Here is a 23805-nt window from a genome sequence, read left to right on the forward strand (position 1 = left end):
CAACACAACCAAGCTAACTTTGTGGCCCAATTCTACTCTAGACGTAATCAACAAGCCTGCCAAGAAGTTGGATCAGAAAGTTATTCATGACATACGACTAGTTTTGTCTTGGGAGCACATGCACCCGACAATTTCATCACCACACCCAAGACTAAAAAAGATCTTCGAAATCTTAACATACAAACAAACAAAATAAAGAAGGTTGAGGCTTGACTACCCTCCACTGTGGAGGGCCAGCATATAAATTAACAGTTCACCTGAATTAATTGCTCAAATGTGAAACCAGTTCTTTTAATTTACTTGATCGGAAAATGACTGCATAATTTGGGGTTGGAATTTGGATGTGAGAGCAAACAGTTGATGGACATTGTTGGTTGCGAGAGAAGAAGTAGATATACAATTAGAGAAATAGTAGAAGAAAGACAAATAAGCAGGGACCAGCACTCCCTGGTTCAAGCTGGCAAACCCTAAAAACATATAAGCAGAAAATGACGGGTCCTTGAAACTTTGAACAACCTCTCGAGATTTCTCGTTGTTTACTTGCAGCTTTGTCGCATTTCCCGTCCTCATCACCCTGAGAAATCTTGGACTCTTCCTCTCTACTAAATCCACCACCAATATTTAAATCTTTGAGAAGCAAAAAGGCCAAAAAGAAATCTTATATTATAACCAAGGTTCTAAAAAACACTACGCGCTAGTTAGGCGGCGGGCTAGCGCTTAGCGCCTAAGCAGCTAGGTGGCGCCTAGGCGGATTTAGGTAAATTTCTTGTATATCTTGTAAATAAGTGCATATTGACACTAACAAAAAATTATACTTGTATGAAATCCATAGATAAGATAATAAAAGAATGATAAAATGCAAAAAGAGTATCCAACAAGTCCAAAATTTAAAAACACATTAAGCATATATGCCATGTAACCATAGTGAGGAGTATTGTAGGATGACACATGTACAACAAGTTCACAATTTAAAACAACATAAAATGGAAAATAGGAGGAAAATAAGAAATTTAGTAATGTAAGATACTTATCTTTAGCATCCCGGAATTTAAGTTGATACACAACACACCTATTTTATAAAAGTAACAAAATTTCAAGGTATAATTAGAACTTAGACTTTAAACAAAATTCACAAAAAAAAAATAAAAATAAAATAAAAAAACCACCTAGCCCCCTAGCATCGCCTAGCCCGCCTAGGCGGCCACCTAGAGCCACCCCGATTTTTCCAGCCATTTTGCACAAAATCGCCTTGGTTCCAAGGAGCCTAGCTCCTAGGCGGCCGCCTAGGGCGTTTTTTCGAACACTGATTATAACTTTGGACAAAGTTTTATTACCTCATCATATAAATATCCATTTCCGTTCATTAGTAACCAGCTCACGTGCATGCAACTCGTTTTATTATTTGCTTTGCGAGAAATCTCAACTTGTTTCATGGTTTTAGAAGAGGACGTGTAAGACCATCTCCAATCGAGGGCTGGCCAGATGATTGGTTTTAGCCTTCTAACCCTCCAAGATATTAATATTTTAATGAACAATACATAATCATATTTGCCTCCATCTCCAACCGATGGTCAAAGGGCCATAGGGCTCGTTTTAGCCCTGCCACAAAAAACCGTTTCCAACCGAGGGCCAAACATAATTTATTATTTAAAAACTACAATTTGTTTCATAATTTTTATGTTGGTTAATGTTGTTTCATATTGTTTCATGTTGTTTCATGTTACTTAATTTAATTTAATGTTGTATAATCGCTTAGGAAGTTATAGGAAAAAAATAGAATTTAAATAAAAATATGAAACAAATTTTGTAAAATAGAAGTTATAGGAAAAAAATAGAATTTAAAAAATATATATATGAAACCAATTTTGTAAAATAGAAGTGTCACATCCCGGCCCGGGGCCCACCACATCCTAAGCCCACTCCACCACTGTAGCACGATATTGTCCGCTTTAGACCTCGACCACGCCCTCACGGTTTTGTTTCTGGGAACTCAGACGAGAACTTCCCAGTGGGTCACCCATCATGAGAGTGCTCTTGAGCGCTACTAGCTTAACTTCAGAGTTCCGATGGAACCTGAAGCCAGTGAGCTTCCAAAAAGCCTCGTGCTAGGTAGGGATGAGAATATACATATAAGGATCACTCCCCTCGGCGATGTGGGATGTCACAAGAAGTTATAGGAAAAAATGGAATTTAAAAAAAAAATATGAATCAAATTTTGTAAAATAGAAGTTATAGGAAAAAATGGAATTTAAAAAAAAATGTGAAACAAATTTTGTAAAATAGAAGTTATAGGAAAAAAATAGAATTTTAAAAAAAAATATGAAACAAATTTTGTAAAATAGAAGTTATAGGAAAAAATGGAATTTAAAAAAAAATATGAAACAAATTTTGTATAATAGAAGTTATAGGAAAAAAAAATAGAATTAAAAAAATATATGAAACAAATTTTGTAAAATAGAAGTTATAGGAAGTTATAGAAAAAAAATATAATTTAAAAATAGAAGTTATAGGAAAAATTTGTAAATAAAAAAAAAATTCAAAAATCAAGCCTAGCTGACATCAGTTAGCCGTTGTATTCAAAATTTTTCCAACTATTCGTGTCGGTTATAACCGAGACTATTGCTCTTATTCCTATCGATTATATCCGACAGTTTTAAGCAAAAAATTTGACCAGCCCAAGGCTAGCTGGCTGGCTGTAAGGGGCTAGCCCTTTGGCCCTTTCAGATTTCGTGGGGCCCACGAGCCTTCTAGCCTGGCTCTCAGTTGGAGACAGTTTTCGGACTATTTTCGGCCCTCTGGCCCTATGGACCCTTTGATTGGAGATGGCCTAAAAATGTGAAAAATGTCCCACATCGAAAAACTAGGAAGTTCGCAATTGATTTGTAAGTTCGTGCAATGTAGATCTCTTATTAACATGTTAGAGATTGGGGTTTCCTAATGTTCCCTCAACTAATAACAATACATGAACAAATAAACAAATGGTACGTATCACCAACTTTCATCATAATTAAATAATAAATACGACGTATTCATAAATGTAGGCGTGCATTTTTTAGTATGAAGTACACATTGAGATATGCCCTGCCTTGTGATTAGAAGACAAAGTTAAGTGTAGAGTAAAGGATGCAAAAATGGTTCAGCTAGCTGGCAAAACTTTTGTCCTTGTGAGAGCTATGAACAAATCCCGGTGAATTATTTTACCCTAGTGTAAAAAGCATACCAAATCTCTCCCTTTATTCTGATAAAAGCACACATATATCGATCTTGAGCTAGCTTTATCATTCAATAATCCAATAATGTGGATTTGTATGGTGTCACTTCGGCTGGTCTAACAATGGACCCTTACATAGGACACAGCCAAACATCAATTGACCTTAACTAACATAAACCACAAAGAGCCCCAAGCCAAAGCATGCTAGCTTTGATTCTTATGTGGTGGACCTAAAAGAGATAGACTTTTAAACATGTAGCTGCTTTTCCTTCTCTTTTATCAGAACTACTAGTACTGCAAAAATACATTTCTCACTTTCTATTTTGGCCAGACGTGCACCTAAAAAGTCCCCAGAAACCCTAGAACCAGATTCATCTCAGTTATTTAGCATGCAAGGATAGTAGGACCTGTTACTGATCAAGCCCACATCCAGCTTTGGACCAACATTCCATGATTATTTGTTTGCCATGTATTTCCTAAATTATCAACCATCATTTTCCAGAAATGATTGTACTTTGCTCTCCATAATTAGCATTCCAAAAAAAAAAAAAATTGATTATTAGTTTCATGTTTTTTGTCACATTTAAATTTTGGAAATGTTTTATTCATAAAGTTGGATTAAGATGGAAGTTATAGCTGGACTTGACCTGAAGTGTGCTGACAGAGACGCCAGACGTCCTTCGAGGTAGATTGTGGTAACCCTAGTGTTGTGCTTTATATGTTTACATAACATTTTGTTATTGTGAATATGAAAGCCAACAAAACCGTGCCGATATGACTCAAAGGTTACTATATCTTGATGAGGATTGAGCTATGACATGTTACAATTGGAGATTTACTGCAAATTCGAGTTTGTTGGCTGGCATTATGCAAGTGTGTGAGTTTAAGCCATAGAGGTTAGTTTAGCGGTGAAAGTGGATAGGGTAATAAGTATGACTAGGGGAGGTCGAGAATTTGAAACCTTCTAATGTAATGTAATATGAAAAAAGTGTGTTAGTTTTATTACAATTACATTGCAATTATGGAAACAAATAAGAGAGGAGAAAAGGAATTAGATAAAAGCTATGAGCTCGATAGGCCTCAATGAGGTACTCATCAAAGTCCCCACACTGAAAAGCTTTTAAAAGACCGCAAAAAATGAGCACTTTATAGAAAACATGGCTGAGTAGATGGCTTTGTGCACGAAATGACTTGTGGGGTGGTGTATATATAAAAGGCTCTCAGTTGAAGCCGGGACACCACAACGAATTAATCAAAGATTAATTATGAACGATTTTGGAACATGTTCTCCTATATATTATGGCAAATCCTTTTTTACTCAGATTAGAAATTTGATGTGTAGTTTTATAATAGTAGTAATTTTTGTGTTCTTTTTAAAACTTAGATTCTTCAAAAATTGTAATTTCTTTTGCCAGAGAGAATGGTCGGTTGAAACAACAAATCTTAATTGTTGTATGATCAAGCAATAGTTTCTGTGTGTCTAATGCCCCCCTAACGATTCTTAATTTGGGAGTTTTGATAAAACATTCTCAGTACTGTTCATTTTAAAGAAAAATGACATTTTTACTTTAAAAAGTCATTCATGGTATTATTCACTTACAACACATTTTTATCATTTTGATTAAAACTTAAAGTTTTCAAACCATTTTCATTAGTTTTCTTTCTTAATTTTGGTCATTTATCAAATAGATAGAAATCTAATGCCCAAGAATTGTTATATTTTCCATTCTCAATTTCTCATTTTCTTTATGGTTGGTCAAACCAGCAAATCTACTATAGACAATTTAAAGAAAAATTACAGGATGCTTAACTACAGCCAAGAGAAAAATAATTGTTACAGAAAAAGTTTAGTTTATGACACCTTTCAAAAAAAAGAACTTTAACGAAAAGTTTCTGGTACTGTTCACTTTAATAAAAAACTACATTTTTACACTAAAAAATCAATTATGGTACTATTCACTTTACCCTTTATTTTGTCGTTATTGTTAAAACTCAAAGTTTTCAAGCCTTTTTCATTAGTTTTCCTTAAAAAAATGTAATGATACTTTTAATCAAACGATGCTTTTGTAATGTAATGAGGTGACGCATCACGTTCTGCTTTTACAGTGTTATATACTAATATGATGTGAATAATGTAATAATCAGCATTTTACAGTAATGAGATTCTATGTTATTTGTTGTAATGTTGGACTTTAAAATTAGCCGATTATGGTAGTGTAACTTACATTTATTGTATTTTGGACGTTAAATGTTAATGTCATACTTTAATACCATTAAACGTGAAGGTAGAGCTTATATCTATACTGTAACAATACAATTATTGTGTAACTATCAACATAAGTAGTGTAATAAACATTTTATAATATCAGCATTATCATGTAACATATAACATGACCCCCAGCAGCTCTATATTACTCCATATAATTCTTGCTACTGATCCCCATTATCCCAATAAAAACTTCCAATAATTAGGTTCAGCTTAAGTTTTATGTCTTCATGCGTTTGATTTCTTATTTGATTTCCATTATTCTCAAACACTCTATTAAACAATAGTCATTCATAGTGAGTTCAATCGATTGAAATGATTGATCCATAGTCTTTCATAGTGAGTTCAATCAATTGAAAGGATTGATCTTTCGCAAAAGATGATGTATTTGGTTATGATAATCAAATTTGATTGTACAGTGAAAGAGACTAATCATATATTGAATATCAATATGTAGTTATAATTTGATTGTATACGTCAAAATAATAGTGTCGATATTGAAAATGATATCATACAACGATGAGTCCATAATATAAGAACGAGTCATGAATTATATATACAAAAAAAATGTTACAATATCTCCCTTATCATGATCCCAATGAACTGAAAATTTAGCTCCACCACTAGTAAACCTTACCAATAATAATATAAGGGTGCATTTGTTGCACGGAACTATCTCGGACTGAACTAACTTCAGGGACTAAGCTAGAATGCCTTAGAGAAGACTACACTAAGCTGGACTGACTTAGTTTGGTGCAGTGTCGGACTAAAAAGAAGGATAATACCAAACTATAATTTTATATTTTTAATTCATATCTAATAATATTATATTAATTAATTCTACCTTTTTTTTATTCTAAAAAAACCTCTAACTCTCTCTGGAAGCCTCCACAGTCCCATCTTTTTCTTCCTTTTATCTCCCTCGTTCTCTCTGTCCCACACTCTCCTTCCCTTCCCTTTTTTTTCCGATTAATTGCCAAAAAAAAAAAATTTATGCAAAACGAAGAATCGACCTTGGTTTTTCAAGTTTTTGTTCGGTGGGCGTGGAATCCCGAATGTGCAAGCTTGGTTGGCCTAGATCCGTTCGATTTTGGGTCTGACCTCTTTGAAGTGGTGGTTTGTGCTTGTAGTGTCGTCATTGAAGCGGGATTGGGAACACTTCTAGTCGTTGTTGCGCTTGCAACAGCCCTCCTCTGGCAGCGTTCTTTCAAATATCTTGTCTTTTAGGGATTTGGGTTCGACGATAATGCAGGTCCGTTGTCGATCGTTAGACGGCTATGAGGACTATGCGAAGAATATTGGAGTCCTGGACGAGCCTGAGATGAAGCAAAGCAAGTGTAGGAGACGGGATTAGCAATCCTCTCCTTTTCGGGGGGTCTTGCTCCGACTTAGTCTCATTAAACATAATCCCTGCTTGCACCAAACACGATCTAAGTTTCATAGCCAGTCCAGTAAAACTTAGAGAAGCCAATCAAACACGCCCTAAATTTATTAAAACAAAGGGTAACAGAACTTTTAGAATTTCTCACAAACAATACTAAAAGTATATTATATGTCCTGGTTTTTCCTGCAGCGCAAGATACATCATCAGGTCCCCTCTAAATTAATGTAAACCGGCTTTAATGCATATATACTTCACATTGCCATCACGTTCAACAGCTCCATTCAATTATTAATTAGATAAGTAATGAATTTGATGGCAGTCGAAAATGACATTTACTAGGACGCCATAATTTGCATAATCTTTTCCACCTTACTTACATTTCTTGAAAAAAAAAACTGGCTCCAACTTCCTCAGCAAATCCAGAAAAAATCAATTACCCATTTTTGGAAGACAAATAAATGAATATTTAAAGGAAGCTAAAGAAAGTAATCTCATTTTTTAAAAGAAAAACTAATTTGCACGAAAGGTATAGCTGATTTGAGTTTTGTTTCGTTACGCTTTTGCTAGTCCTGCAAGAAAATGATGAAACTACCCTTCCAAGAGAGGTTGCTTGAGGTCATTTCACAATAATCGACTAAATTATTAATTAGTTGATTAGTTACTTGATAATGGACAATTAAACTAATCTAATAATTAAGTAATCAAATAAGCATTGAAATAGGTTGCATCAGTCACCCCATTTTGTGCTGGAGATCGCTCTCACGTGGCTGGAATGCCGTGTCCATATTTTGTAGTTTTTATTTTTCTCTTTGTTTTTGCAAGTGTTGGACCATCCTGGGAATTTTATTTTTCTAAAATGGGCCATGCGTTGGGCCAGCATTTGCAGTGAGGATTTGTGTCACTTTACTTATATACTCACACATTTGTAATTTCCTGCCATCAACATCATGATAGCTTTCCTTTCAGAACACCAATTCCAATATCCCATGTGTGCATGATCATCTCTTATCACAATTATACAGTTAAATTTCTAATTAATTTTTCGATATAAAAATATGTTAAGCTAATAAATATTAAATAATCAATAAATTATTAATTATTAATTTATCAACTAATTGATGACTTATTAATTTATTAAATATGTTACTTGGTAATTAAATGTTCATATATTTGATATATTTAAATGACTAAACGTACTCTGTTTCGAAAAAATTTTTGTAGGCATGATCTTCACATGAAAATTAAGATTTTGAACAGTTACTTTATGAATTTTTTATGGTGAAAGTACGTTATAGTATTATTCTAATAGTAGTAGTCATAAAAAATGAATGCTACCAACCTTCTCATTGAACTTTCTTGTATTTGAATTGTTTATTTTCTCAATTTTCTTTTAAAGATCAGTTCTACCCAAAGTGAAATTGTTTAATTGCTTAACCATGTCCAATAAATAGATGAGTTATTTAGTTGAACACTAAAATTTTGACAACAACAATTGAACTATTAAACGATTTCTAATTTGGTTTTTTTTTTTTTTTTTTTTTTTTGTTGTTGTAGGATTGATCTTTAAATATAGACTAGAATAAGAACGATTTTGATTGTGCAATATTGCAAAGGATAAAACTTGCATTCCCTTTAGGGGATGAGTTTATTCCTCAACTTATAAATAACGTATTATGTTAGAGATAAGAAGATTGTTTGTTTCGTCCCTATTTCTTCAATTTTTTTTTTTGTACTGTCATTACTCTAATTAGAATTCTCAAGTTCTTACTCTAATTAACTGTATCCTAGTATTGAATTATGATGCTAAGTTGAGAAGCCCCAACAATAATTTCAGTATTTCACAGCTGCAAAGTTTTTTGTCTCCCCTAACTGAATAAATATTACAAACCAGTTTTAGTTTTTGGTAATTAATTGACTTTACTTAATTGAAAATGGTAATTACCTTCACTTAGTTGAAGGAAGTAATTCTCAAGTGCAAAAAACGATTTATCTGTGAGAAATTTACATTTATTATGACATGCCATCTCATTATAACGATCTTTATAATTATCATATATATAGTCTCCAATAAAAAGAACATAAGAAAATCGGATCCAATTTATTAAATATTGGAGCGTCTGCACATAAGGAATTAAATAACAACATTAACTAAGCATGCATGAATGAAGAATCGGTGACACATGGTAAATTAACAAGAACAAGTCTGAACTCTGAATCAAATCTTGAATGGTCAAGCAATCCAGGAGCTAGTGCCCATATATTTTATTTCTTTTTCCATGATTAAAACCCATTTAGCTGGTTGGCAAAACATGTGATTTGGGCAGCTTTTGCCTTCAAATAAACACCCCCACATCTTATTTAATGCATCAACAAATCATACTTGTCACTTGACATCCACATAAATTGTGGAAAAACCAGAAATATATAAATCCCTCTCGGTCTTCCCCAGTAGTCAACTACATGATCTTGCTAGAAATATGAACACATAAATACAAACTTTTATAACTTTGGTAACACAATTTATGTCTCCTAGTGTATTTTCCCCATTGAGTTTTGACAGTTATGGCATGAATCAGGGGCATTCTCGGAATTACAAAAAAAAATAGGGAAAGAAGAAGAAGGTGTGAAATAAAAGGCAGCAGAGTCGGTGCTACGTTGCAGGAGCTTAAAAGAGAAAGGTGCACGTTGGTTCATGATGACGCAAAGAAGTGAGAAAGCACCATTGCTGTGGTGGACTTTGCTTCTAGTTTTTTTGTACGGCTCTGCACATTGCTCTTAGATGCTCTTTTCCCTTATCTTTCTGCATATCCAAAACCCAACGCTCACTCTCTCTCTCTCTCTCCCTCTCTAAGTTTTGCTTAATCTAAAGCATCCCAGCTCAAATACCCAAGAATTTGTGACATGGGTTTGGTTAGTTTTGCACTTTTTAGTTCACCATGAACGAGGAAGGCAGGAGAGATTGGAGAGTGATTACTGTTTAGTGGCATTGAAACTTGAAGTTCTTGTCTCTGTTTTTGTTTAAAGGAATGAACTATTTTCTGTAAAAGGGTATGAATCTGATCTCTTTATAGCAATTCAACTCATCTTCTTCGAAAATTCTCCGGTGCTCCAAAGTATCTATACTTCAAGGTTTTTAGCAGTTAGATATTGGTCATTTTATCATTGACCAATAATCTAACCGTCAAAAACTCCGGAGTATTACTAGAAAATCCTAATTGAATTTTGCTCATTTCAAAGTTTGTTTCTCTAATGAAGTAATTAGATTGGTTCGCTAACAATTTTGCAGACAAGTTGGAAGATGAACACCAGAGTGAGGACAAGGCTGCAGTCTATGAAGCCACCTGAGAAGAATAAAAATGTAAATCATATACTCTGAACTCTGAGCTAAGCTACGTTATGCACTTTTCTCACATTTTTTAATCATAATTTTCGAAAAACGGATTTTTTTTTTTTTTTGGCCTTTTAATGCTTTCACTGTGAGAGGAGCCTATGGAAAATTTCCATGGAGCGCGAATTTGTTATCATTTCAACTTTTAGCTTTAACCGTTTTTCACCACAAATCATGGCTTCAAAGTTTGGAGCCTCCCAAAAAATTTTAAATTGCTGACATCTTTAGATAGATTTCCGTGATGGTTCTTCCGCTTCAATCTCAGTAGTTGTTTATCTCCCCTGCCTCACGAAATTTTCTCAGGAAAATTATATAGTATCTTTTTCCATTCTCCGTTGACCCTTGTACTGGTTTTCAACACAAGAAAGTGAATTTAACTTCTTTGATCCATTTCCAACATGGGGTTTAACTTTTACAAGTTTTCTTCTCTGCCCAGTTCAGTTTTTTGTATTGGAAGCTAATTGTTGTATATTTAAAGGAAAAGGTTTCAATGCAAGGGACTAAGATTACAGATACCAGAAAAGTAATCAGCAATGGAAGAGCTTCGAGCAGAGAGAGAAAATTGGCTTTACAACAAGACGTATGAATTTTTTTTTTTTTTACTTTTTATGTTACGTAATTTCATATGCTCTCTATCTTTTTAATTAGTATTGATTATTGAGTTGAACACTGTAATTTGTTTAGGTTGATAAGTTGAAGAAGAAGCTCAGACATGAAGAGAATGTACACAGAGCTTTGCAGAGGGCATTTACAAGACCCTTAGGAGCTCTTCCTCGTCTTCCTCCTTATCTGCCTCCTTATGTGAGTACTTCACTATTCCTGTAGACAAAGCGATATTCTAATATGCTATAATTTACGGGAAAATAAATTCGTTGTCCTGGCCAACTAGTTTGACCCACGTATTTTGCACCAATGTCCATTGTTCAAGAAAGTAATTAGGACTAATGAACTTAAAGAAGTTTTGACAGTAATTTCAATTGTAATTTTAAATTTTGTAGACATTAGAGCTTCTAGCAGAAGTGGCGGTTTTGGAAGAGGAGGTGGTTCAGCTCGAAGAACAGGTAGTGCATTTTAGGAAGGACTTGTATCAGGAAGCTGTATACATTTCAACCTCCAAGAGGAAAATGGAAACATCCTCAGCTGTTTCATCTGATTCGTACCCGATAAAGAATCCCAAATTTCAATCTCAAGGGGGAAACAATTCTACCAATTCCACTGAAAAGGATTGTCCATCCTCTTACGGTAAGCAATATGTTCATCCTAATTGCTGAAAATTGACCAACGGAAAACATGGGAGAAAGGAGTCACAGCCAGAGATCAAACAATCACATGCTAATTTCTAGGCCATGAGATTTTCAATGTTCTTAATTGCAGTTTCAGATGATAAGCAGGGAAAAGAGAACCAATCATATAATAATTCTACGAAGAGCAATGAGAGAGCCTTGATCCATAAAGGTCAGGTTAGGACTCCAGCGAAGAGACCTCCAATCGATCACAGAGCTGCAGATAAGAGTTTAGGGCCTCAGAAACTACAGGTACATACTAAAATTACCAAATTTCATTAAGTTAATTACACTCGTTTGCAGTGCAATGAACATTGTTTCACTTGTGTTGCATGTTCAGTTTGAAACTAGAACTGCGGATCAAGAAAGTGCGCAAGCAAGACTTCCTAGTATGCCGGATAAGGAGTTGTCAGGAGATAACAGTCCTAACAAAATTTCAGAAAATATTATCAATTGCTTATCAAGCATTCTCATGAGAATGAGTTCAGTTAAGAATTCGGGTCCTGCAGAAAATTGGGATCCTTATGATATTTGTTTGGAATTTGGACAAAGAGATATCGGTCCATATAAGCAATTACACGCAATTGAAGCTCGGAATATTAATCCAAACCAAACAGCAAATGCTTTGTTCCTACTCCGCAGATTGAAGTAAGTTCTCTGTTTTGAAATGTTTGGTTGGTTTCCAACCTTGTTGCATGATATGATGATTATTTTAGTAGTACTTATAGTCATATTTATTGGCTGAATTTGCAGACTACTGCTACGGAAACTTGCTTCTGTAAATTTACAAAGCCTCAATCATCAGGAGAAGCTTGCCTTCTGGATCAATATATACAACTCCTGCATGATGAATGTATGTAAGAGCCATCAAAAGAGATTCTTATTTAACACTTCAGATCAATCGTGTGCCATTACGCCTTAGTAATCAAGTCTTCGTTTCCTTGTTTGTTTCCCGTCAAGTTTATGTTACGAAATTGTTTCATCTGCTGCAATTGTTCAATACTGCAGGCCTTCCTCGAGCACGGCATACCTGAGAGTCCCGAGATAATTGTTGCCCTAATGCAGAAGGTATGAAATATGTCTTGTTTATGACACAAAATTTTCACAAATTTTATATAGCAAACCAGATTGTTGAATTACTTCTGCTTGTCAATAATTCATATATGGACCATATGGTTGTGTTTCTTGTGAATCAGGCGACAATAAATGTTGGGGGACACATACTGAATGCAATAACGATTGAACATTTCATCTTGAGATTGCCTTTTCACTCAAAATATGTAAGTAGACTCAACTTGCTTGCACATAGAAGATAGATAAGAGAAGATTTCTCATCATAATTTTAACTCCTGACCAGACCTTCTCCAAGGGTACAAAAAATGATGAGATGACGGCAAGAAATACTTTCGGATTGGAATTATCCGAACCATTGGTAACGTTTGCGCTATCATGTGGCAGCTGGTCCTCCCCTTCTGTAAGTTTGTTTACACACGGAATAAACAAAATCTATCTGTCTATTATCATTTAATTATGAACGCGGCTAACTGACATTATTAATAAATGATCTCTGCCAAAATGTAGGTGAGAGTGTACACTGCATCCCAAGTTGAAAATGAACTGGAAGTTGCAAAAAGAGAGTACCTACAAGCTGCAGTTGGAATTTCATCACATAGGTTTGCAATTCCAAAGATTTTGGATTGGTATTTACCTGATTTTGCTAAGGATTTGGAGTCATTGCTTGATTGGATCTGCCTTCAGCTCCCAAGTGAACTAGGAAAAGAGGCACTTAAGCTTCTTGAAAGAGGTAAAAATGAGCCTCTTTTACAATTTGTCCAAGTAATGCCGTATGAGTTTAATTTTAGGTACCTTCTATGCACATGATCCATCTTTTGGCTCTGCAAATTATTGTTCACATCATTGTAAGGGTTTTGGGGTTTATGATTTTGTACATAGATATAGACATATATGCAAATTACATGTATAATACATGCTCTCTTGTAACTTGTGAGTAATAATGAGAGAAATGCGTCGAGTTTGAAAGCACTAGCTATGATTAGAAGTAGTTTTTAGCTTTAGTAGTCTATACCATTTACATCTGCACTCGGGTCATGTGTTCTACTCCCAATTTTCCGATACTAGGGCTTGTAGCTCAAGTAGTCTAGAGCATTCACATATGCATTATGATCCTGTGTTCTACTCCATTCTCCGATCGACACGAGGGCTTGTAGCTCAAATAGAGTACTTACATATGTTCTCTAGTTATGTGTTCTACTCCCTATTCCCAGTAGTGGAGTATGTAACTCAAATAATGAAGAGCTTTCACCTTTACACTCTGATACTCTATTCAATTCCCCCTCCTTTGATATTGCTTATATAAAAAGCGCTGGTTATGATCGGATCTGTATAGCTGGAGAATCCAAGTATTGGTCCATGCTCAAGAAAATTTTATTGGAAACAAGTTGAGTGAGTGGTCCTAAAATTTGTCATTTTCACGACGCATACCTTTCCATCATGCATCCACATCGAATCAACGACCAAACCACGCTTTTCAATGTGGAGGGGTCACTCCTTAGAGTCTAAACCTGAGTGGGGCGTTTAACCAAAGGCAAAAATCAGCAAAAAAAAACCCGACAATATTTCCATGCATTCATACAAGTTACATTTTCTTTCTGTAATTCTTATTAATCGAGTTTACAGCGTTAAATCTGATGTTCCATACATTCCACCACGCTTTTGTACCTACGTCATCGTCAGCCAACTTAGGATGAGTGAACACTCATTTATTAATATTCTTTAACTCGAAATCAGGTTCTGATACAAATTGTTAAGAGTTCATGGGTAAAACGTGCACTACAAAACCGACTTAGAATATTACACCACCCTTCCATACCAGTGTCTCCGGCGTCCCACCTAGTGGCAACCATTTCCTTCTTTTAAGACGGATTCACAATCCCCTAATTAATACCAATTTTTAAGAGCTCATAAGTAGGACGTGCCATTACAACACCGACTTATAATCCCTTCCCCCAAAACTCTTAAATCATAGCAAAATATGTTATTTTTCTAATGCGGGATGTTGAGTAATATTAACAAAAATTACCACAATTATCACCCTTTACTAAAGAACATACAGAATAGTTAGATTTTCTGTACCTGCCGACTTCAGGCTTGGAGATATTCTGTCTTCTGAAATAGCACAACACCCGTGACAAATCTGGATCGCCCCACAGCATTTTGTTGGCGTCAAAAGTTGGTACTCAAACAAATAGTACGGCTACCGTTTGAGGCCCAAACCTAACCGTTGCAGGGCTACTGCACCAATATCTTTTTGAAAGACATTTGGACTGTGTATCTTCCTACTGCTATACAAGACAACTGTGTTTAGAGTCCCTTTTTTTAGGTACATATATTTATCATTTATGGGTCCATTCACAGAGTGAACATGATGAGGAACAGCTGCAATGACTTGAAAGAAACTTGGAGCTGAATGGTTTTGGATTTCTTATTTTTCCTTCTAATCGACAGAGTTAAACTCATAAATCACGGTTTGATATGTGTGTACTTTTTTTGTTTTTGTTATATTTTTTTTTATAAAAAACGATATAAATATAGGGATGTGCTATCCACACATCTCTTTTTATTTCTGACACACCCTTTGTTAATTTCTGTCTGTTGATCTTCTTCAATTCATTTGATCCGACAGCCGAAAATTAAAAGATGTGTGAGAAGTAAAAAATGGTGTGTGGATATCACACCCCATAAATATAATATTATTTTGAATCGAAAAAATTGTAATGCTCAAGCAACACAATTTGAAGGAGGGACAAAATGATTATTCAACCCAATTGCAAGAGACATCGCAACCACGAACAAACATTTTGCTAAATATTGGTAAACTTTCTCTAGTGACTAATCTGAACGTTCTAGATGAGAATTATGTCATTTCTGTCAATTGCAACGTTTATGGGATTTGTCTTGAAGGTTTAACCCGTAATTTGGAAGGAAAACTAACGAAAAATTAAAAAAAAAAAAAACTGTAGTTTTAATGAAAAAGAACAAATAAATGTGTAGTGAATAGTAGTCAGGAAAAGTAAAAATGTAGTTTTTCGTTAAAAGTGAATAGTACCGGGAGTATTTCGTTAAAACACCCTAATTTGAAACAATGTATGCTCTTAGTTGCGATGCCTCTTGACACTTTGACACTGCCATCGAAGTAGAAATCATCATTCACCACCACGTCCAAAAATATCGCAATACCACAAACAAATCAAATGGAAACATGAGATGTGGTCCTAGAGGAAAGTCAAGTCATAGGTTAGCGGCAAGGGTGTAACTGGTGAGCGACTTCTTTTTATCTTTAGCTAGGGTTTCCTTCACTGTCGCAACGCTAAACTTTGTTTTGTGACCTTCAATGAGTTAGATTTGCATATTTCTGGGATCGTAATTTGCAACTAATATTTCTCGACTGAACATATAACCAGTTTATGAAGCCGAATCACACAATACCAAAAGTAGTAGAGGTGAACCAATAATGGGGGCTAACAATAGGATGCATGGCAGCAACAGCACCAATCGGTGATCACCAACTCAAGAGGCTTGGAGAAGACATAATTTAGAACATGGGCTGGCTGAACCCTAGATTAGATCAATCCCAATTCCTAACAAATTTTTAAGGGTTGACATTTTCATGATTTATATTAACGACAGGGAACTGAAAACATAGACGAATCCAATGATATTCAGCACGTTTTATACGCCAAAATGAACACCATGAAAACAAAAAACAATTTCATGCATGGGAGTTGCGAGAGAGGCTGTTGTTTAGTATTAAGATGCTTGCCAAATGGTTTATTATTTGAAAAGGCAAGTTGACCTAATGAATTGATATGAACCCAACTAATCATCTCTATTAGTTTATTTTATTTATTAATTCGTGGATAATACTCTCTTATTGAAGAGTGAGAGGCACTAGCCTCGCTCCACAACAAGCCAAAGGTTATCGCATGCACAATTATCAGATTGAATAAATCAAATAAGGTGCATAATTAAACGAGAGTGTATCATGAGAGAAAAAAGTGTTTGATTATCATTTTCATTTCTTCAATGTATAATTAGCTTGCTTAAATCAAAGCCACTATTTGCAACAAGTGGTTAAGAGAACAAAGTGTTAACCCGTGTACTCGAGGTCATACGTCAAACTATCTTCTTTCTCGATATCGCTTGTTTAAAAATAATATTAGAAAGAACAAAGCAAAGCCAAGAGTTGTTAATGAGCACCATGTAGGCTACAAACACAGGAGCTTCTAGTTCTTGTTAAATTTTTTTATTTTTTATTTTATTCGAAGTTAGCTAGCTTCTTGTACATACATGAACCTTGAAGGGCCGGGGCATGTTTATTTTATGGGTTGTGTGTCAATTTGTACCTTGTCATGAGTTAAGAATTTTTTTTTAATTTGCATACGTACGTACGATTACGATGCCTTGTTTTGATTTAAATTTTTAGGGAATAGATGTGCACTCATGTGCGTGTCATGCACATTTTGATATTACTTTTGTCAGCCAACGATTCAACTCCATGAGCTGTCTTCACTTCTAGATGGTCTTTTCTTTTTTCTTAATCCCATTTGGCATTTGTTTTATGCAACTAAGACGGAATTTTCAAATTTATACGTACCTCTAAAATTGAAGAAGATTCTTTGCCACACACATGGTTCCATGAGCATATAACTGTCCACGAAAATTCAGATACTTAAACGGTTGAGCAACTTATTGACTTTATTTTGAATCAATGCGAGATTATCGAATCAGGATCCTCTCCTGAACTTAGGAGGCTAAGCTTCCTGAGCAAATTATACAGACCGTTGAATACAAACTGGAGGCTTTTTTAAAAGTTATAATAATTGTAGCTGTTGAATTTTGATCCAACAGGCCGTGTGATTTGCTCAGAAGGCTCAACCTCCTAGGCTTAGGAGAGAATCCTGATCTGAGATTATCAACGAATTTGGGATGGTTGACAGTGAAAAGCTGTTGGGCTGCATGCTGCTTTAAAGGCTCAAGCAAAAGTTTTTGTTGCTTGACCACAACGATTACTCAAGTGTTTGGACTGATCACAACTTAAGTGACGTGTAAATGGGGATAGATTGGATTTTCTGTTTTGTTTGTTTGAAGTTTCCACTGGCATTGAAATCTTGCATTGAAAATTTGTGATCAGTTCTATTTTTTTCGTTGATGGTGAAATACGAAAACCTCGTTCATTTAGAGACGATGAGCATTCATATGCCTTCTTTAATTTCGTACACCCCAACAACTTTTGAATCTACATGCATATGGAATGTTCATGGCTTCGGCATCCAGAAATCTCCATCGACATCTCCATCAACATCAACATCGGCGATCAACATCTGACTTCATGTTGGCAAACTCATGGTGTGTACCATGAGTTTGACATGGGGAGGGGGGAGGGGTTTGGAAAAGTTAATTTATCATATAAGCGTAGTTCGGTATTTTATGAGTTTTCTTGTGTGCTTAAATTTTGGTTCCCTTGCTTACTAAGATTAGGGTTTCGCTTACTTGCCTAGTAGGAATTAGGGTTAGCTCTATAAATAGGGCGTTTGGTTATTCATTAGATACAAATCAGTCAAAATGTAGCCTTCAATTTCTAGCCGTTATTCTATTAATAAATAATCTTTGTAGTTTATTACTATAATTGTTAGCGTATTTTGATTTTTAATTGTATCAAACAAATTTACTTACGAGTATTTTTTAAGAAACACCCTACCATGGTATAGCTCCTCGCTTGAGGGCAACACTTGCGAATTTCAAATTCACAAATTGATAATATAAAAATATATGTTGTTGGGGTTTTTATCACAAATGGTCCCTGAGATTGATCAAACTCATCATTTTGGTCCCTCATTTTCAAAATCAATCAATGTGGTCCCTGACATTCACTACCCCACATCAATTTGGTCATTCCGTTAAGATTCCGTCAACTATTCTGTTAGTTTGTATGTGGTACCCACAAATCTAATGAAACGGTGACACATGATTACACAAAATAAGGGTTTTTATCACAAATGATCCCTGACATTGATCAAACTCCTCATTTTGGTCCCTAAGTTTCAAAAATCGATAAATTTGATCCCTGACTTTCACTACTGCACATCAATTTATTCCTTCCGTTAAAATTTCATCAATATTTTTCGTTTGTGTGCTGATGTGGTCCCACTAATCTAATCATATGGCTCCACGTGAATTAACTATAAGAAACTATTTTCTTTAAGAGTGAACCAACGGACGAGTATTCCCCTCTGACATTTTTCTCGGATCCCGCAACCCCAATTGGAAAAAAAAAATCAATCTAAATTCGATAAAATGGAATCCAAATTCAATTCAAAACTGATAGGATTATAACCAAATAGAGAGAATGATAAGTGAGTTCAGGAGGCCAATTACTTTAGTGGTGTCATGGTGCCTTCCTTTTCTTTTTGACCATACCCTGATGAAGATGACGATGACCTTTTTTTCTTTTAGTTTTGGTTTTTAGTTTCTTATTTTACTTTTAGTTTTAAATCTTAAAAAAAAAACGTTTATTATAGTTAATCCACGTGGTGCCATATGATTGGATTAGTGGGACAAAAAATATTGACGAAACTTTAACAGAAGGATTAAATTGATGTGCGGTATTGAAAATCAGGGACCAAATTTATCGATTTTTTTGAAACTCATAGACCAAAATGAGGAGTTAGATCAATATCAGGGACCATTTACGATAAAAACCCTTATTTTGTGTAATCCACGTGTAACCATTTCATTAGATTTGTGGGTCCCACATACAAACTAATAGAATAGTTGACGGAATCTTAACTTAAGGACCAAATTGTGCGGTAGTGAATGTCAGTGACAACATTGATTGATTTAGAAAGTGAGGAACCAAAATGATGAGTTTGATCAATCTCAAAGACCATTTGTGATAAAAATCCGTTTAAAATATAAATATAGCGAAAGAACATTACTCTTTAAGAATTAGTCTCCATATATCTTTATCAGCAAAGATCTACTTAGTTATATACAAATAGTAAAGAACATTTGTTTATACCATTCACAAATAAGCACAAAAATCCTACTAAATTAGGTATTAAAGTTTATACAAGGGGGAGCGCATATTGGACGGCAAATGCTTGTCAATATGCATCAAAATAATATATGGATGGGCACAAACGTGCACCCACATATTGAAAGCATTATTCATGCAGCCTGCCGGCTGCATTGCCCAACCACTACTTTACATCTCTTTCTAAGACCCTAACCCCGCCATGCGCTTTTGCATCTTTTGTTCCTCACCAAAGGCCACATGTATTTGTTGTACCAAGTTATAATGTGGACAGCACTGCATGCAACATCCAGTGACACATGAATTGAAAAAAGAATTTGACTCACTCTTTGTTTCGCGGGCAATACAGATATGACACAATACTTCGTCATTATGTGAAAAGACTTGCAACTGTCATTTACAATAATAAAAAAAATGTTACAACGACAATATATTGATGCTATAGAAGTATTTCTCCTTAATTTACAATAAGAAAAGGTTACTGAAGAAAATTATAGAGAGGAGCAAAAATTGTTGGAGGTAAATTTGGATAGGTGTAAAAGGTGATAAGGTTTCCCTAACAAATTTGTTTTTCTGCATCAAAAAATCAACAAAAGGGGCTTATGTACAGCTTGAGATTCGGCTAAATTTGTCAGCTGTACAACATTTTGTCACCATTTAGATATTTTGGGTCCCAAAGCAAGATATATAGCTGCACCCAACAACATCGGAGTCTTATTAGATGTTGAATTATAAGCACACCCTTAGGCTCAAGAAAATTGATGAGGCTTCAAATATTTCTAGAAGTGAGATTTAATAAGAGCGATTTTAGGCACGTTTATAAAGCCATCAAACAAAATCTTTAATCAATTCAGCTAATCTTTCAGGTCGGAGGGCATCAAAATCGAATAAAAAAATATAATTTTTGATAAGGACTTTATAAATTGAGAGAAATTTGAACTTAAGTACAAAGGTACAAAATATTCTCTAATCAATTGAATTAACCGAATTTACAAACAAAACAAAAATATGGATGAATTAATTTACGATACATCCACCATATTGCGGTAACAATCATCATGCCAATTAATCTGCATAATTAACTTTAGTTTTTCCTTAAATTTTACTTCTTCGTCATCTTCAACGGGAAACCCAATAGCATATAAAATAAATAAAAAGAGCCAAGTTACGTGTTTTACCATATTTCTCAAGCAACCCTAGTTACGTTTCCCATGATTAAGACGTATTATACTAACATTTCATATTTTCTTCACATCATTTGGTTGGGCTTTATAAACACATACCAAACTTATGGTTATAATTAATCCCACATCTCAGGTGAAAGCAATCGACTACGTTGACCGCATGCATTGTGGTCAAACCAATTAAACTTGGAGGCAAAGAAACACAGGTGAAATGAGTGATGCCATTCATTGCGCCATGAGTTATACTTTAATATAAATTAACCTCACCATTATATAAAGAAAATTTTATGGATATCAAAAATAAGAATCATTTGATGTATTATATTACCAATTACATATAATAATGAACGATAGAGTTTAACATCCGCGTTTATTTTTAAGTAATGTTGCTCTCTATTAATGTTTTAAGGAAAATTCCTACGGTAAAAAAAAAAAAAAAAAACAAAAACCAAAACAAAAACAAAAAAGGAATGATGAGACTTTGGCATATGATGTTTTAGTGATTTATAGCACAAGTAATAATAGAAAATAAACATTACCCAAAAAAAAAAAAGGTAATAGAAAATAAACCATGTTTAACCACAGAGTATTAAAAGGCAGCCCCACATTAATCTAATTCAAGTCTTACTGTGATGGTCATTGGTCAACAATCTCTACCTTTTATTCTCATTTCTACGTTCCTTCTTCTACTTGTACTCCATATATATTATTCACCTTTGTCTTTTCATTTTCCAGTCCCTCTCAAAAACCAAACTCTCCCAACACAAGAAGCAAAGCAAACTATAGATTGGATCATATCAATGGAGGTGCTGATAACAAGTAGAGCAGACATGGATTTCGATTTTAACAGCGCTCGATCCTCGCCGTCTGTGACTGCACCTTCGACACCACGGCGGTTTGGAGACTTCTATATGAGTGCACCAACAAGCCCAACTCGGATGTCCGAGTTTTATAGGGATTTTGAGGAATTTTCCAACACGAGTAACTGGAAAGATGATGAGACAGCATCTCAAGCAGCCACCCCAAGATCACCGAAATCACATAAACGTGAGGAGGACTTTGGATTCGATGACTTTGCTTTTGATGTTGGTGAAGAGGTACAAAGAACTTCCCTCTCAGCTGAAGAGCTTTTCGATGGCGGCGTCATAAGACCCTTTAATAAGCCTCCACCTCCTCCATCCATTTTCCGTAAGGTTCTTTCGCCTAGACGGAAAAAGGGTAAAGAATATCCATTTGGGTCATCGTCCCCGACCCAATTGGGCAACTACACAAGAAGAAGCGAGAGAAGAAGCGATCAACAACAACAAAGAGGTAGAGAGAGAGCTCCAGCAGCCTTGTCATCCTCCATTTCAGGCAGAAGAGCGACGAGATCGGTGTCACCTTTGAGGGTTTCAGAGTACCAATGGGTAGAAGAAGAAAAACAAAATCAACAGAAGCAACAGCAGCCACAACAAAACAACAAGCAGTTAGCTCCTACAGCTATGTTTACATCCTGCATAGTTTCTAAGGCTTCAAGAAAATGGAAACTGAAGGATTTTTTGTTGTTTCGAAGCGCATCGGAGGGAAGAGCCACAGATAAAGATCCATTCAGGAAGTACTCCAGCTTCAGGTCAATAGACAGCCCGGCCTCGGTTTCGAGCTCGAGGAGAAAAGGGCCGCCAGTTTCAGCTCACGAGTTGCATTACACTGTGAACAAAGCAGCGTCTAATGATATGAAGAAGAAAACCTTCTTGCCTTACAAGCAGGGCATTTTGGGTAGATTGGCCTTCAATCCCGCAGTCAGTGCCCTTGCCAATGGCTTTGGGTCTCTTTCAAGAAAATGACTATCCCCAATTGCCCAATTGATGATTGATTTATTCTTAAGAAAATTTTATGTTTTTTTATCCCTTTTTTGTTGTAATTAAATTTGTTATTTTTGTTAATTACCAATGTAGAATACATATATGAGAGGAGTGTAGTTAGTGGTGTGCAGTGAAAAATCATAAAAATCAAGATATGATTGCCCCGTTACTTTGTATATATACAATTCTTAATTTCTTTGTTTTATCTCAAAGTTATTTACATGCTGGAAGAAGCATAGATTATCAAATCCCATAATTGTCCGCTGTTTTGAGTTTCCTTCTCAAAGCCTATTAGAGAGTATGAGATTTTTGCCATCTTCTAACTGGTATTTATTAATTTGCCATAACTTTTGTTTGTGTTTGACAAAAAAAAATAACTTTTGTTCGTTACCATAAATCAGCCTTACTCCATATTCGAAGATTATCAAATTCAAATCGTATTTGGTTACTGGATTAGAAGTCGGATTCAATCCGAATTCAAATCAAAATTCAATCTTATTGTATCTAACTTCAAAAGTAGGATTAATTATTCTTAATCACTTTAACTACAAAACCTCTGGCACTTTAATGAAATCGAATATGAACACTTTATCTTATAAGAAAGTATGATTTCAGAAAACCTAAGGGAAGCAACAAGCTAAGAGTTCATAAGCAGGCTGCACCTGACTGTAGTGAGAATTTACAATTCCATTTTACAGAAGAACTAACACCTTTATTGTGCACACTAGGAATGACTCCCTGCAATAATTCCAAGACCCTACCACACCCAATCCATTTGACCAAAAAAAAAAAGGGAAAAATATCAGAATACTGACCACAAAAATATTTGGTGATGCCATAAAAGAAAAGGACATGTTGTATCAGACATACAACACGGTTTGACATAGACCCATCCAAAGGAAGATGATCCTCTCCTGAGCTCATGATGGGGATCCTCCGGACCGTTTAAATTTAATCCAACGGTTGTAATTATTATAACTTTTAGAAGATCTTCTTGTTTGGAGCCGTTGGATTAAATTTAAACGGTCCAGATGAACTGGTCAGGAAGATCCCCATCCAGAGCTCAGGAGAGGATCCTCTTCCCCATCGAAATTCAGTTTTGTCACATAGAGTGATAGACCTCATATTTGATTAT

At 35.1% G+C, this 23805-nt stretch overlaps 2 protein-coding genes across 3 annotated transcripts; both read left to right on the forward strand.

Annotated features, from left to right (window-relative positions):
- The first annotated feature begins 9633 nt into the window (after window positions 1-9633).
- On the forward strand, window positions 9634-13575 carry LOC103957049. 2 transcript variants are annotated; one of them, XM_009369120.3, is made up of 12 exons: window positions 9634-9909; window positions 10148-10219; window positions 10728-10829; window positions 10934-11050; window positions 11248-11491; window positions 11624-11784; window positions 11873-12180; window positions 12286-12385; window positions 12541-12600; window positions 12729-12812; window positions 12890-13006; window positions 13114-13575. In XM_009369120.3, exons 2-12 carry the CDS (start codon window positions 10160-10162, stop codon window positions 13411-13413), a joined length of 1653 nt encoding a protein of 550 aa, XP_009367395.1. In that variant the 5' UTR covers window positions 9634-9909; window positions 10148-10159; the 3' UTR covers window positions 13414-13575. The 2 variants fall into 2 exon arrangements, with proteins under 2 accessions (XP_009367395.1, XP_009367396.1); XM_009369121.3 differs by having other exon boundaries at window positions 10734-10829.
- An 8054-nt stretch (window positions 13576-21629) lies between these two features.
- On the forward strand, window positions 21630-22652 carry LOC103957050. The gene has a single exon (XM_009369124.3). It carries the CDS (start codon window positions 21630-21632, stop codon window positions 22650-22652), a length of 1023 nt encoding a protein of 340 aa, XP_009367399.2.
- Window positions 22653-23805: the final 1153 nt, after the last annotated feature.

The sequence above is a fragment of a genome, unplaced genomic scaffold (genome assembly GCF_019419815.1).
Source record: "Pyrus x bretschneideri cultivar Hongxiangsu unplaced genomic scaffold, Pyrus_bretschneideri_v1 Contig1, whole genome shotgun sequence".
Lineage (NCBI taxonomy): Eukaryota > Viridiplantae > Streptophyta > Magnoliopsida > Rosales > Rosaceae > Pyrus > Pyrus x bretschneideri.

Excerpts from the sequence above, each read along its gene's own strand:
- LOC103957049 (XM_009369120.3), top strand. The coding sequence starts at position 10,160 with ATGAACACCAGAGTGAGGACAAGGCTGCAGTCTATGAAGCCACCTGAG. Across the intron at positions 10,830-10,933 it reads AATTGGCTTTACAACAAGAC|GTTGATAAGTTGAAGAAGAA; the intron begins GTATGAATTTTT and ends TAATTTGTTTAG. Across the intron at positions 13,007-13,113 it reads GCAGCTGGTCCTCCCCTTCT|GTGAGAGTGTACACTGCATC; the intron begins GTAAGTTTGTTT and ends GCCAAAATGTAG.
- LOC103957050 (XM_009369124.3), top strand. The coding sequence starts at position 21,630 with ATGGAGGTGCTGATAACAAGTAGAGCAGACATGGATTTCGATTTTAAC.